The 17,173-nt window shown below is 30.6% G+C and overlaps 1 protein-coding gene across 1 annotated transcript; it reads left to right on the top strand.

Moving 5' to 3' along the window:
• Positions 1–596: 596 nt before the first annotated feature.
• On the top strand, positions 597–16,398 carry LOC130898800 (uncharacterized). The gene is made up of 3 exons (XM_057808334.1): positions 597–1,537; positions 5,115–5,409; positions 8,745–16,398. The coding sequence occupies exons 1-3, from the start codon at positions 714–716 to the stop codon at positions 9,027–9,029; spliced, it is 1,404 nt and encodes a 467-aa protein (XP_057664317.1). The 5' UTR covers positions 597–713; the 3' UTR covers positions 9,030–16,398.
• The last annotated feature ends 775 nt before the right edge of the window (positions 16,399–17,173 follow it).

Raw genomic sequence — 17,173 nt, 5'->3', positions numbered from 1 at the left:
GGATAATATCTAAATAAAATGTTAATGGATGTATTTTGAAGATGAAAAACTCTTGTGATAATTTATATAAATATTATGGGGAGCATAGACCATATGTGTTGCATGGAGAGTTGAACATATATAATATAAGCTTTACTACCGTAGTTTTCTTTGAACAACATCATTATTTGGCTAAATAATCAAATCCAAGTCCAGTAAAAATACTATTATTTACTATATTGATATCTATTGGTTAATAATAGCTACATATCGGATTTCTAAATTAATGGAGCGTTATTTAAATAGAGGATTTCAATTAAATGATGAGAAGATCTGAGTGATAGGACCTGACATCGCGTTTTTATGATCCTATAAAAACATTTTGAAAAATCAATATCGGACACGGCGGCAAACCAAACTAATCATGAAGTTTAAAATACTTCCTAACAAGAAATAAAGTGTGGCAAATGATTATTGCGTGCGTAACATTTTTTTCTCAATCGGCTCAATTTGAGAAACGATTAATCTATGGTAAGTAGAAATATATGGAAAGACAACGTAAATATTTCTGCGAACATTTTGTGCGCAAGCGTTCAGAGTTGTGTCACAAATCGAGTATTCAGTCGATTCACAACATCGAAGAGTAACGTAAGTAAAAAAAAAATTTGAAATGTAGAGATAGATCGCCCAAAATGCATTAAGTGCCTTCATGAGTGTAGTAATAACCGTGCAAAATGGGCAGAAGAAATAAATGTAAGCCGCGTATTATCCCCCAACAAGACAAGAGAATATGTGGCTGCATATGCTTTTGCCAACTTGTAGTGGTATTTAGTTGCGTTTCGCTTATTTATTTAACAGTGGCTATTTACATTCCATCATACAGAGCTTTTCGTAGTGGATTCGAGGAAACACCTGTTATGTGCCAAACCATCAACATCAGTACAGAAAATAATTGTAGTTGGGCTTCTTGTGGTGAGTGGTGTCTAACTAAAACGTCCGGCTATTGCCCCCAGATTCATGCCACTTCTCGCCAAAATGGAACTACAGTTCAGTTTCTCAACTGTACAAACTTCCAATCCTCAATATGTCCACCAGTAAATCCTGAGCATCTCAAGAAATTCAATTGTAATAACGGATCAGAATGTGCATCATTGAAAGGATTATTCAACTGTTCTTTAGGACATTGCTCTAATATGTCGCAACTTTATGAATGTCACTATAAAGCAGATGGTTTTACAGTAGACACAGATAAAGATAACTTGAAATTGAATGGATTTTTTGAATGCAAAGGAGCCAAATGCACCAAAATTAAGAAAACTTTCACCTGTGATCGCATTTGCAGTGAAAATATTACATCTACAAACATGAATGTTTTTATAAGCGTTGGTGATGCTGTGAAATTTGCTCATTGTGAATCTGCTGTTGCAACAAATAAAGCTGCAGGTAAAATACAAGGAACTTTGATCCCACCCACGCAGTTCTGGTCCAAACTTCCTAATGAAGTCACCATGGTGTCATGTCACACAGTGCAGTATGATGAAATCCCACAAATTATACAGTAAGTAGATTTTATTAGATACCAACAAAATAAAATCATTCCATTAACTTATGAAGACTTTTAATAAATCAGTTTCTAATATCTCCCATGAAATACATTTGATTGGCTATTTTAGGCCTGTTTTCATTATTCCTTCTTTTTTCTTTAAGGTTAGTCATTATTTTGTTTTTCTCTTAATATTTATTCGGTGAAACATCAACTCCTGGTTTTGATAAGGATTATCTCATACATTTTTCTACTACCTTTTATCATTTAATAAAAATTAATTTATTAGATCGGGAGGTTTCGAAAATTAGAAAGCTATAATTAAATATTTTATTAATATTTGACTTAGACGGTTATGTAGAATATACAGGTAGAATTATTAAAGAACAATTTTACATGAAGCAAAGTAAAAAGATAATGAAAAATTATCCAGTTTTAAATTAATCCTACATTTTGTTTCAAATTATGACATAAGTAAAAGTGGAATTTCATGTCTCATTTGCGTTATTTGAAGTAGGTAGATCGATTAATATATAATTAATAACCCATAACTTCGTCTAAAATAATTAATGTCTCATTCGCAATCATCATTGCATTTATATATTTTTAGAAACGTCAATCTGAATAACCAATTTAACCAATTTATGAACGTGACCTATTGTAACAGTGGCCTGTATAGTATAAAAATAAACAGATTTGCAGACTTTTTAGCTACATTTTATGTCTTGAATATTTGCATTTGAATTAAACATAACGGTTTAGATCACGCAACATTTAAACGTTTCAATATAAAAAACTATTGTATCCAATTTTAACATTACAATTTTTATTACATGATATCCATGTAACATATGTAGGTACATTAGTCTCCACGCTTTCATTTATCATTCATACGATATTTGTTTGAATTGAAATATTCAAGATTCATGAATTTTCTTGCGTTCAATTTTTCAAGGTAATTACTTACTTTTTAAATGTCGTTCATTTCACTGAAAATAATAGAAATGGAGATACTCATTAAGCCTTATTGCCAGTTTTGATTATCTCGTAAAATTAGGGCTTTCATGAATAAATGGTTGCTCATTTTATAGAAATTATTGAAGATTCGTGAATATATTCAGAAAATGATTACTTCGCACCACAATTTTATAATAGTCAAGGTAGCTCAAATAAATGTAAATTTGCTAACTTTGAACTGCAAATCGAGGAATTGGTCATAGAATATAACATTATATGTATTCTAAAACAGGAAAAAACATACAGAAACAATATCAGGAGAGAACAGATGAAGAAATAATAGAAGACAAGATACCTGAAACGAATCTTGAAAAACTTGAGTGACGTTCAAAACTATACTCAGATATGTAGCTAGTGAGGTATATGAAACAAGTAAAACAACAAACTAAAAGAAACTAACAAAAAAAAATTCTATTCCTAAAAGAAGCTAAGGCTAAGTAGTGAGAGGAGTTGGTAAAGAAGATGAAGAAAAACGCACGAAAAATGCTATATCACATACTGAGATCAATCCATTAAGCAACTCAAAATAGTAATATTATAACTGAACAAAATGAAATATAAGACCGATGGAACAGCAAGACAAATAAAAGCAGAAAGAGACGAAGAACAATAAGAAAAAAAAGATGAATATATAACAGGAACAAGTGTAATACGAGTAGAGCCAAAACCGAAAATACTAGCAGTATTTCGGTTATTAAAAACAATCCTAAAGGAGTGGAAAATAATAGTAATAAAAACCATCTACAATAAAGGAAAAAATAACGATTGAAAAATTCTAGAGGGTTATCGTTAATACAAGCAAAAGAATCTCTTTGAAGGCATTTAGATCCAACAAATCAACGCAAGATTGAATATTCACTAGACAAATAACATAAAAAAAATAACAGACACACACAATGGGATTTATATTGCAGTCAAGGAGGCGCTTTTAGCCTGTCATGGTTCGTTTCAATCATGGACAAAATAGCTAAATAAGTGAACAAAGGAGGAAAGAAAACACAGATAAGAATACAACAGACTGAGACCAATCGACATAAATGAACTAATGTATGCGGACGACCTATTAATAAGAAGAGCTACAAAACAGAACGCGGAATTGGAGTAATGAAATGAAGCAATACTGACTGCAAATAAACCCAAAAAAGACAGAAACGAAAATGAAATAATCAAAAAAAACTAGAAAAAAATAACTGAACTAATACAAGAACTAGAAAAGTCGAACATTAATAAGCTACAGTATCTTGGAATGAAGACCAGATGGAAGAATTGACGAAGAGGTAGCTAATCTACGAATCAGTACTATTCGTTCTAAACCATGGTTGCGAATCCTGGGTGCTAACAAATTGATGAAGATAATAACAACGTGCGAAATGGAAATCCTAAAAAAATTATGGGGAGTAAAGAGAGTAGATAAAGTGAGGAACGACACAATTAGACGCGAATTAAACGTAATCAGAGCAGTGTAAAAAATAGAACAACAACAATTTGGAGCGAGTTTGGACACATAGAGAGAATGAAGGAGAGACAGATCAATAAAGGTGATTTGGGAAACCAAAACAACCCAGAAGGAATTGGAATACAGAAACAGCCTGTAAAAATGAGGACTTAACTGGATACGGATTAAACAGGAGGCAAATACTAAGATATATCATTTCTGCACTTACGGTAAAAAAAGTTGCGGATAAGTTTATCCCTTGACCTCTTTCTTCGGAATACTTGCTTGCAAAAAGGATGATTAGCCAGTTGAATTCAAACATTTCAAAATATTTATATTTTGGGATAAATGCTAAAAAAGCATTAAATTAATAACTTAATTTTTCACTGTTAATAGAAGTGGAATAATTTATGTCAAGGAAAAACAAAAACATTTTAAATTGGAATAAGTAGAGGCACTTTTTGAAATAAAATATAATGGTATAAAATAATTTAAAATTTCACTAATGTCATTATCAAATTGGTAGTTTATTACTGAAATAATATATACGAGGTTTGCTATATTATACTTTTACTCCGAACTAGCCGTTTTTCATGTACAGAAATAAAAAAAAAGTGATTCGTTGCAATATGATGATAAAGAATAATACGCTTTTTGGCGTTCTTCGAATTTCCGGCAAACAACGGGTTATATACTAATAGGAGTTAACCGTCTTACTTTGCTCTAATGACAGTATTACCACATTACTTGTAATACCAAACTATTTGCTTTGTCAGGGAAATTTTATTGAGTTGTTATTTGCATCAACAATAACGTGATATAATTGGGTCAAGTATATAAGTATGCTGGATACTGACGTTATAGGAGAGGGAATTTATTTGGTAGCCTTTATTGAAAGAAAAAATAACTCTTTCATATCATACATACATTTCAAATACATTGGCCTGATTTTATATTCATAAATACAAAGACTATTAAATACTTATCGTTGAAGTATCACTTTCATATTCGAATTAAAAATTTTTATTGAATTTGCGATGATTTAAGTAGCTTGTTCATCAGTTTTAATCACTTAGGTATTAAGTTTCTTATAATACTAAAAAAGATTATTATCCATCTAACGCATTAAAATACTTCTAGCGCTACAGACTGTATAAACGGCACAATTTACGATGTAGAAATAATTCCAAAGCATTTCATAACATTCAAAGAATTTTGGAATCTAACTGGAAAACATAGGAATGTAGTGGATCCAAAGAATGAGTTTGTCCCAATGCAATCTTCTCTGACCATATATAATGCTTCTCGATTATTTATCAATTTGGATGGCTGTGTAAATACTCTTAGAGGAGAGTGTTCAGATTTTGTTAAGACACATGGAAGAGATGGGAGGAACCAAACTTCACCGTCTAGATTCCCGTGTTTTTATAATAAGGTAAGGCACAATGTACTCGTTTTGCCGTAAGTAATGACATCTCCTTTCTTTTTCTTTTCATTTTGTCATAATTCTCACGTGTGAATATGGTACCGGTATTGTCATTTCTAAGTATAAATGTTTTTATATTCTTCCTATTTGTTAATAGGTCCGTCTCGCTTCCTTAGTCTTACCCCAAGTCCCAAATTGTTGAATGTTTTCTTATGTTCTATACAATTCTGCCGAGTATTAAAATTATTTGAAAAATCGATATTTCAATTATATTATAGGTAACATAATAAGATACCAATCATAACAATAATAAATACATATCTATACTGCTATTTTGCGATATCTGGACACATGTTTATCATCCAATTATCAATATATTCTAATGGACTGTTACAATAGTCATTATTTCCATTTCTTATTTAATGATGTGTTGATTTACATGTTAATTAATTTCTCTCAATCTCTCATTGCCCAATATCTAAATAACTTTATTTTGAAATTCATTCTGCAATTGTAAACTACAGCAGATGACGTAGAGAGATGTGTAAACTTCATCAAGGGACTACTAGGTATCTGTACAAGATGGGACTACCCGGACTACCGTAAATTACAGCATGATTGATAATATCGCCTAAATCTGGTAATTGATTATTTTGTTACGTTACCTACTGTCTTATGACAGGAATAGTGTACCAAGAACTTACAAAGCAATGTGGCTTCCTATCTCCTATTCAAGTGACCACAGCCTAGAAAAAGGTGAAACAACCAAGCTTACCAAATGCTATGACTTAGCTGAGGAGTTCCAGACAATATACCAACAGGCAGAAGTGAGACACATAAACATAAACATAGGAGGAGCCTTTAAACTCAACTTGAAGAATCTCGGACTAAAGCTGAACTTAACCATCAACATGCAGAACAAATTCTTTAGAAAACTTTAAAATCACAAAAAAATACCTCAATAATAATAAATTATCAAACAATAGGACTGTGCCGAGCACCTCCATCATTAACTTCAAGCTCAACTGACTAATGAAGCCATCCAATAAAATACAAATCACAAAAATAATAATATTGAAAATAGTGGTTAATTTCAAGAATAGTCCAAAATTTATTGATACCTCACATAAAACGATAATACTGTAATAAATTTTGAAATAAAACTCTTCGAAATTCTGGGCTTTCAGGAAACAAGCAATCTCGTGAATCTTGTAGCTGTTCTAATTTTCATGCTCGTACCAATTGTACAGTCTCTGGATTTTGTATTTCTCTCTGATATGGATCATTGCAAAGGCAGGTGTTATGTTATGCATGTTTTCATTTTCTAATCGTCATTACTCAAAAGTGTTAATGCTTTTGGATCCTGGGCACTTCTCGTTAGCCTTTTTATGTCAAAAGAACCTACAACTGGCTCGCCTTTTTACGTATTCCCAAAAAAAAAAAAACCGGGAACCGTAATCACCCTTAGGTAGTTTTGACCGTTCTCAACAGGCCTACACAGTAAAACTAAACGACTAGCAAAGTCAAGGCCACAGCTGAATTATGGAAAAGTCATTCAGATTGTAATAAATGATGAGCCCCACATCAACAAGTAAATTCAACCATGTATTCTATCCATCGGCCTATTAAGAGTTATGGACCTGCCTTACGTATCTTTTCTCAAGTAGTTCCGAGGAGTATTAGAAAGAGAAGGTTGAGATAGAGATTGAGCTAAAGAAAGCAAAAACCCACACTATTATATAAAATATAAATAGGATTATCAGGAATACTGTTCAAATATTTTATTTAAATTGATACTTTTTTGAAAATTTTAGATTGACTACAATTTAATACTTAATATTGGTCGTTATAAGTATAAACGGTAAAAGTAAAGGATATTTTCTATAAAATCTTGCCATTTTCTAAACCATAAACTACGCCCCTATTTCTAACAAAATTTGATTTCATTTGGATTTTTTCCTCTTCGCAGCCAACCAGTTTATAAATTTAAAAACATGTACAATATCATAATAATATTTATAGCATTTGTACACTTTGAAAGTTTGTCTACTTAAATTCTACCACTCTTGTTCAAAAATAAGGGATTATGTTGATGGCATTTGTATAATATAATATGTAGACATAAAATGTAATAAAATGGTATATTGTATGGAATGTACAAACCCTGATTAATAATAATAACTGAAATGGTCAATAAGTCTATAAGTAGAAGAAATTTAAAGTAGAATGAACAAAACAAGATAATACTGAAATCAAAAACTTTTAAAACCCTATTCCCAACTACATTAACTTCAAAGTGTCCCATGAAGAAGTGCTTTTCACAAATCACTTGATTCAAAATATTCTCTTCTTATAGCCACTAGTCATTTATACCTGAAGTCGGAGTCATTTTTATTCCGCATCTTTTATCTTTCTAGTCATTTATGGCACAACAAGATTGAAGCATCCTTAAACCACAAACATGAACTTACAAAACAACATATTTTTCAAAAAATCACTCGAAACGTCACTATAATCCATATTCCAAAATAGAATGAATGGAAGGTGATAAGACACTAACGGACAAAGGGCACTTAGATATCCTTCACTCTAAGATGAAGTATCGTAATTAACCATAATCAAAAGAAACTCCAGGCTCTAGAGATAAATTTTCCCTCTTTAGTTCCCTCCTTCGTATATTGTCTAACTTGCACTGTGTTTAAAATCGTTTAGGCTGGTCCATAACACCTTTAATAAGTCGATGATTCTATCTAAGGTCCGATACATAATTCCCATATTTCCTGAAAGGTCCTAAAAACAAACTGACAGAAATTTTGATAATTGGGAAGGCAACTGCACCACTATAGATTATAAGCAATTTACATTTCACGAAATATTTTATTCCTTCGCAAGTGCAATGAATTTTGTGGAATGTTTCGTTTAAAAAATCAACACAATTTATTAATTTTATTTATAAAAGAACCAAAGCACTGTTACTACTAAAGTGTTGATGTATGTAATTTACCGAGTCGATAAGTATATAATTATGTTCCTTCATAAGAAATCCTACCGAATAAGTGCCGCAATTCTTAATAAAATAACCAAAAATATAGTATTGCACAAATGTATTGATTGATTGATATCAAAACAATCACTCGAACGGAAACGGGACGATACCGGTACACAAAAATGACTTTTATTATCAAAAAAAAGTATTTAAATATTTAAAATTTGTACAACATATCAAAATTTCTTTCATTTGTCACTGATATCAAAATAAAAACATTCTGTGAATTCCTAAATTGTCCTGTACAAATGAATTGTCAGGACACAATGTCAATGAGCTTAATTTACATATTTTTTAGAAAAATTCCTTCATGGTGGTGTCCCGTTACGATTTGAAAAAAACGTGGAGAGACTTGATAATAGCGATAACTATACCCTCAGTTCTCTTTGTGATTTCGTTTGTAACGCTTTGTGCTATAATGCAATCAGTAAGGGTGGATGACGACACAAAAATGCGTTGCAAGTATTGCTTCGGTACATACAACTCTGATTTAACTGAGATGATCAACAGCAAATACGAAGTTTCTTCTCCAGAATCGGATAGGCCTTTTAATAGGAGAAACAATCAAGAAGTACTGAGTTAACAACATTACACAAAGTAATGTTAAATTTGTTAATGTGAAATCGACCATATTACGCTTATATATGCCCAGGGTGTAAACAGAAATGTTCCTTAGTGGAAGCTAAGGATAATAATTATATTTAACTTATAATTAATCTAAAATAAACTATCGTCATTGTTTAATGAATTTATGAATTCTTTTATCATTTTCTATTTAAGTGAAATTTAAGGACGTAGAATCTCTAATAGACTTCGCTTCGCACTATGGGGAATTGCTGTACACCATATTGATTACTCTTGCTCATATAAAATGCCTAATGAATTTATAACCATATTTTATTCTATGCTACGCTTCTTATGGATGTCAATGTATAAAAGCAATACAAATTTTTTCTGCACATATAATTGCGCTTCTACAGTGTGAGTATTTCCGTCATACACAACTTGTATAACTTACTTAATCTTAGCCGGCAATATCGCTTCAAAGAACGAAACTTTATTAGATATTTAAATCCAGCTACTACTCAATGCTCGTTGCTTCAGTGTTTAATTCCCCAAATTGTGTTTTTAAGTCGACGTAATAATTTTCTTTCCTGAAATATGAAGAAAATGATAAGAAACAAATTCATTAATAAAACTGTGGCAAAACGGATTAGCGATTAAAAAAATGTTTATCAAGAATTTGTGATGCTTCTTGTAATTTATTTGGATTGATTTTTCTTTTCCCGCAACAGTTTTGTTTTGTTAGAAAAAAGAGTCATCACCACAATTTCTACAAAATTGTGTAAACTAATCTAGGCTTACGTTATTTCTATAAATTAACCTATTTAAACACATTTACATTTTATCGTATTTTTCATGAAATTCTCACCCAAAATTTGACCAATCTTCACGTAGACTATTTGCTACAGATCCAAAAGTCGATTGTCGAGTGATTTTATTTAAAAAGACAAAGTAAGGCCTTTTCTAAAACTGCATCTATAAAAGACGTTAGAAAAGAGTGTTTTAACTAATAATCAGCTGTTCTAATAGTATCAGAAAATTCGATTTTTTAAGCCATAATAGATTATTTTCCTTCCAAGAAACAAAGAAAAACAATTTATTTCATTTTTAATTTCTTAAAATCTTACGGTGTTCAAAAGAATACGCACGGGTACCAATAATCATATATTATTTACTTTGTAATAGTTTGTAATCATGCAAAATTATGGAGTATACATAAATTGATAGATGTCACATCTCTTTTACTCTGCAAGTTGTTATTTGATTAATTTAGATATGAAAAACGTTTGGTTTGTCAGAAAAAGTATGCAACTAGTATTTGTTTACACCCTGATTTCTAGATTCGTAAAAATGAACACTTCTGTAATATGTATATTATAAGGATTGTTCCAAACTGCTAATCTACGCCGTTCTTGGAAGCATTTAAATGATATTTTTTGCGCAATCTCTGGCTATGCACGGTTCTTGTAACCGTACTGGCTATCAACCAATTATCGAAAATTCCGTCCTGGAAACGGTTCTCAAACGATACCTAAGTCGGTTTGAACACAAAACAGAATTCCAAAAATAAAATCACAAAGGGTATAATTCAAATTAAAATTTTGTATAAAATTCTTCTCGGATATTTCTTAGGGTATCTGAAGTCAATAAACGACATTTTTGAAAAATTGTTTGACGTAAATCTTTTAGATAATGAACTGTATTGGGAAATTACTGCAGAGGAAGAAATCTAAAGGTTTTAAACCAGGTGACTAAGTTGACCACTCTACTGATCCTCTTTGTCCAATCCGTCAACCAGAAAATGAAGGACCGATTCAGCAAAATTAGGTGTTCCTAAAAAAACAGTTTGTTGTCGTCTTCGAGAATTTGGATAATAATTAAATCGTTGTAATCTTCCAACAGATGTAAGTAGCTGTAGAGACCTAGGTTATCAAGAAGAAAAAACGGTACGATAATATAATCCCAAAAATATTTCTCAGAAAATTAATAAATGGATTAATTTCACTCCAATACCTGCAATTGTATATATTCATTTCACTATTTAAATGTAAGCAGTATTTATCTGACGAACATGTCTTGTTTAGGAGATAAGCATTACAAATCCATCAAGGATCGTGATCACAGTCATTTAATTCTTTTACCAATGGTTTGTCATATGAGCAAAATATAAAAGTAGATCAGCACTAGTTTATCGTATACCGGAAACCTAAGCCACTTTTCTTATCTATTGGGTATTGTAAGTGACCCATAACTGCCACTTTGACTGCTTCTCTTCTGAACTTTGTGTCGCTTGTTTTCCTCGATATCCGTTTCTATAAAGTTATTTCCGAATTATTTAACACGAGCCTGGCTATAGCACATAATAATTTTTAAATTTAATTCCCACAATTTTTTTATCACCTCTTGAACGGTTTACTTTATGAAATAAATGTATAATAATAATTTATTCACTACCACTAAAACGAAATACAAAGTTTTTTTGAATGTTACAACAATAAAAACTTTAACGTGATAAAATAAATTGGTGGGTACTCCTGAACGGCTTTCCACGTTTGATATATTTGAGTAGAGATTTTGATTCAATAGTTGAAAATCTTTTACGAGATGATATTCTGAAGTCCGTTTTTATATTTTTCTGCTATTCCCAAAATCACTCATTTTTAACACTTAAAAACTCGAAACTGTGTTTAGCGGTACTTTAAACACATTCAGTAACCACAAGTAATACCGATTTTACTAAATATCAAAATATCGGTCTGAATGTGGAATAAAATCGTTGGAAACATTGTATACCACAGATGACAGTTTTAGAAAACCTTCGTACTTGTACAATTGTGCAAACATCCCAGTGTTTCACTACTGGATTAGTGTGATAGATATAATTTTGTTGTATTTTTATAGTTGTGAGTGTACCGGTATATAATTGCAAGTTTTTTTGAGAAAAGTGTATTGTTGAATTTTTGAAAAAGCTCCTCGGTCACTAACCATAACGTAATTACAGTATACAAATTAATTATCTTGCACAACAAGATTATCTTGCTTTTTAAAAGCAAATTGTTTTTTATTGAAATTTTCTCGTATTTGGACAAGAAATAACAACATGTACAGTTTGTATGGTTATCAAGGCAAATTATTTATAACAGTTCAAAGTTCAATAATTATGTCGCATCACATCATTTTCATAGCTATAAAAGCAGTAAATAATTCACTTATTTTGATTCGTTCAAGAAAAATCCTTACTATAATAGCAATAAACAGCATCATTGAATCCTAAACTGCCTTTAAAATATTAGGAAATCCACAAATTATCATATTGAATATTAAAATAGTATTTATTTCAGTGAAATTTCAAAAATAAATTTGCTTTCTCATTAAATATACACCTAGAAAATTCATGTTTTCACACTTTACTCCCGCATTATACCATTAGTGGGACAACCTGTGTGAAATAACTACTTCATTCGTGAAGATCTTACGAAAACTGCGTGAGATGTTCTAAATATTATTTCCTGTTTATTAAGATTGTCGACCAAAGTCTACCAACAAATAGATTATATACTATTCAAAATTTGAATTGCTCTATTTGAAGAAACGAAAATTGATAGAATTTCGTATTTAACTTAGCCTATTTATATCTACTTAAACGAGCGAAGTAATTTACAAACTATAAATCAAAGCGGGTGACCGTGGAGCTGTGGGAAGAGATGTTATGTCGCACAAACAGAAATATGTTTATTATTAAGGACTTATGACAACAAATAACCCAATGTTTACAAATATCAAGAAGAAATATTTCGATAAATATTCATAGCAAGGATCTACCATTGTTATGCAAACATTAATTACTCGTCTAAAATACTTCACAACCACTGTGAAAATAACCTTGCCAGCGTGATATCAAGATTTAATTATCCATACTCAACATAATCATAACATATGTTTCAAAAGTATTTCATCAAATCATTCGAACTATTGTAAAAACAAGTTTATTTGATCTGTGTAAGGTTTTTCCAGATACGTGGTATTATCTAGAATCGGTAATTATATGCTTGACGAGCATGCATGACTATTGTGACATACAGGACGACTCCCTGAATATATCCAATAATCGGGTGTACGTTTCAAACTCTTCTTATAGTCGTAGCTTCTCTCGAACTTAAAAAGTTCAGGAGGGATGAGGAGTATATGTAATAATGCTGCTCTAATGATCGCGGCAATATTCTTGGATGAAGATTTTTGAAATTGAGACTGCAAGCTGGATTATGATTTCTGTAGTAGTAGACCAGAAGAAAATATGAGACAATTTGTATGAAAACACTATTTTGAATTTTTTTCGACACTGCGCACTTGATAACCACTAAACACCGGAATGAATGAACGAGCGTGATTGGATTTGAACTGTGAATATCCTTCATCCCTATCAATTTGACTACTTTTGTTAGTTCGTAATTGTTGGTTGAACTATACTTTCCTGATTTGTGAACGGATTGTCATAAAATTTGGAAAGCGGTCGAGTTAGAACGGATTGAAGTTTATTTTTTATTTATAATTGCATCTACTGAGTTGTCTAAAACATCTAGCATGCGAAACATTGTTTTGAAAAATATTGACCCAATGACAATTAGAAAATATAGGAGGAAGCTCCAATATTTTCATATAGAAAAATTAATCTTTCTAGTTCACTGTATGCTGAATTAGGAAAGTATTATACTTAAGCAATAAATTCTAATATTATACAAGGATTTTCGAAAACAGAGTATTTTTTAAAAATTTCAATATATTATTGATCCAATTTTAAGGAAAAATATAAGACAAAAACGTAAATCTTCAACTTTCTAAAAACTAGTAGATTCATAGGCTGTTCATAATTGTGATGTTCCTTTTCAATACGCACCATGTCCAGAAAGTTAATTTTTGTATGTATTCCTTTGAATATAAGTACAGAAACCGAATTACTTATCAACATGAGTAGCTAGGTCAAACCAATACTTAGATATTATCAGTTAATATCCTACTCTTTATTTCTACTGTAATTGGCTTATTTGAGTAGCTCTTCATTTTGTATATTATCATTGTTTTTAAGGTGATCGTCATTTTGGAGAAATAATAATTTTTTGGTGTATTCAGATTCATTTCTAACACATTAGTTTGATGAATTATATCTAAATAAACACTCACTTAATTTGTAACGAACTGTGAACCAGGATTGAGTTTCAGAAGTTTTGCGGTAAATTTCAATAAATCCAGTACTTTTCAATAAAATATAAAACAGGAACATAGCTAAGATATGTAAGTGTATAACAAAATAAACCCAAACATTGTTCTCTCCAAAAATTGATGGTGAAAGTAGACGTATCCGACTTGTTAAGAAATTAGACGGTTTCGTAAGGAAACTAATTTCTAATTAGTGGATAAATAGTGAGCTTTGGACAAGAATCTGATTTTCAAAGCGGAAAACCGAATTATTCATTTTTGAGGGAAATAAACGTGACATTTAACATTATTACTGATACAGTCTTGAATACTCGGTGAAAAATATCCATCTAATTTATAAGTAATTTCTTAATATTAGAGCAACACTTTTATAATAACGATGTCAGTGTTCTCTTTTACCAGGAATAAAAATGTGACTTATACAACTTCTAAAAAACTGAGTTTCACAAATATACGTTTCAAATTAAATGTTAAGATGTACCATAACTTTCATGAAATATATTTTTTTATCAACTGTTACAAAAAAGGACTTAGAAAAGTTAGAATCTAACACTCAATCCAAGCAATACTCATATAAATCTTAAGTGGTATATTGATTAAAGTAAAAGCAACGAATCAATTTGAATATAGTATATCAACGTGTATGATTCTAATAGCAACTAAGTTCACAACCATTTTTTATTTACATTGTAACGAAAACTTTTATCAAAAAATAGCTAATAATCTAAGCACAAGTGACATCATTCTCCATTGATGAATATTGTATAATTTTTCTGTTGTTTTGTTGAAGTTGCGTATCACAAATATAGGCAAATTGTAAAAGTTAAATGTTATGAGGTTTTCGATATATTTTGGTATGTCCTCAAACATTTAGACGCATATTGGAAGTAAAGATTGTATTAAAAAGCTGTGAATAAAATTAGACTCATGTATGGAGGAGATGTTCTTCAAATGATTAGAAAAGTTGATGTTAAAAAAATCTGTACCGTAAAGACTGATACAATTCGTTTGCCAACTTTCCGATAGTTTATTTAAAGATTACCATTTTATTTACAATATACAATGATTACGATATTTTTGAATTGATCTAAAACGATTCGATTTCTTTCAGTCGCATGATTTTGGTTGATAAGAAATTTATAACTTCGAGATTATTAGCTATTACAACTAAGTTGGAATTTCTGGAACCATCGGTGATATTCATACTGAACACACTGTTTACACCACCTTCACACCAACACTCACACACTCACTGTCTAGTTCTCCTTCAGTCTCTGAACTCTGAATGAAGGAAACGATAACTTCATCGGTCATCGAAACGCACGTCAGGCAGTGTAATTGTCAGTGTCGGTGTAGTGGTCGTGTAAACAGTGTGTTCAGCTATTACATATTTTATTGAACTCTATTTTATATTGTCTTTCTATATATATGCCTTTTACACAATTATAAGACAAAGTTTCAATATTTTTGAATATCAAATGAAGCTGAGTATACTGTTTTAAAAAATATAAAATTTAATATAAATAAGACGATTTTATTAACTACAGCCTTTACCAAATTTAAAAAATAGTATGAAATTGAAAAAATATACAGAAAACCTATCGTTACATCTCATTTGGATCTAGCTAATAAAAAAAATATATCAATAAACCACTGGTTTTCGCCATGTTTCGTGTACTGACACTGCCAACATTTTAAAGACTTTCAAAACAATTGTTTATTATCTAGTATTCCAAACTTTACCAGATGAAAGATTGATCCTATAATAATAAAAAACGATAATTCGTATTTATTCATAAATTGACACACTCATTCGGTTATCTATTATATCATCTCAAATCTTAATGACTTGATCCACAGGATGGAAAAGGAACTCCTAAATAGAATTAATACTAGAAATGTTGACATCTTCAGACCGATAAGTCTTTCGACAAAATATCTTGCAGGCTAAGAGCCAGAGAAGCGGACAGAAGAAGAATTTCGCGGTTGAAAAATTTAATAACGCAGTTTAACCAGTTAACAACTCACCTGTTCGGTAATGTTGTTGCCAAAGTTCGAACGGCCAAAATCCACCTATTAATGAGAATAAGACACAAAAATTCTTGGTTCATCTGAATCATTGATTACGGTAATAATTTTACATAAATGTGACTTTTTCATTCAATAATTACCCCACAAATACTCCTAATGAGTTATATTTAAAAAGAAATGATGTAAATTGAGGAAAAGAAACTTTGTGTTTTAAATTCAATATTTCAATAATTATGGCTTTTTATAGAGAAAAATTATCTGAATAATATAATTTTATAATGGTTCTAATAAAAACGAGTGAATCATATAAGATATAAATATTATATCCAATTTATAATACTAAATTGAAAATATATGCCCAATACAAATCACGAAATGTATTTTTTTTAAATTTTAAAATGGAAACAACTTTTAATTAGCCTCCATTGCCATTTATATATTTTGTAAAGTCTATAATACCAATCTCAATAGTCACCACTTGACTAAAAATTTGAAAAACTTCAACGGTCTAATTACGTGTGTAATTCGTTGGTACCTACTCATTGTAGTATAAAGGATTTTACAAACAATCAAAAAGTTTCATTTTAAATTTGTGGTCTAATATCATCTACATGTACCATGGGTAAAGTTCTTGAGAAGATAATTAACAACATACTTCTATGGCATCTGGAATCAGAAAAATTAATAATACCCGAACAAATCGGTCATACACGAGGCTCTCACAATAAAACAACACTGCATCAGAATATTTTTTGATATTCGTAAAGCGTACGATACAGTCTGGAAATACTCAATAATTAAAACACTCTACAACTGGTCTATACGAAACAACAAATTGAAATACATCTCTAACTGCGAGTAGATGGAATATACTCCCAGTTGAAGACACAAGAAAATAGTATACTACAAGGGTCGAAT

This window comes from Diorhabda carinulata, chromosome 1, assembly GCF_026250575.1.
Source record: "Diorhabda carinulata isolate Delta chromosome 1, icDioCari1.1, whole genome shotgun sequence".
NCBI lineage: Eukaryota > Metazoa > Arthropoda > Insecta > Coleoptera > Chrysomelidae > Diorhabda > Diorhabda carinulata.
The sequence above is the reverse complement of the archived record's forward strand: the minus strand, read 5'-3'. Positions and strand labels throughout refer to the sequence as shown.

Excerpts from the sequence above, each read along its gene's own strand:
- LOC130898800 (XM_057808334.1), top strand. The coding sequence starts at position 714 with ATGGGCAGAAGAAATAAATGTAAGCCGCGTATTATCCCCCAACAAGAC. Across the intron at positions 1,538-5,114 it reads GAAATCCCACAAATTATACA|CGCTACAGACTGTATAAACG; the intron begins GTAAGTAGATTT and ends AAATACTTCTAG. Across the intron at positions 5,410-8,744 it reads TCCCGTGTTTTTATAATAAG|AAAAATTCCTTCATGGTGGT; the intron begins GTAAGGCACAAT and ends CATATTTTTTAG.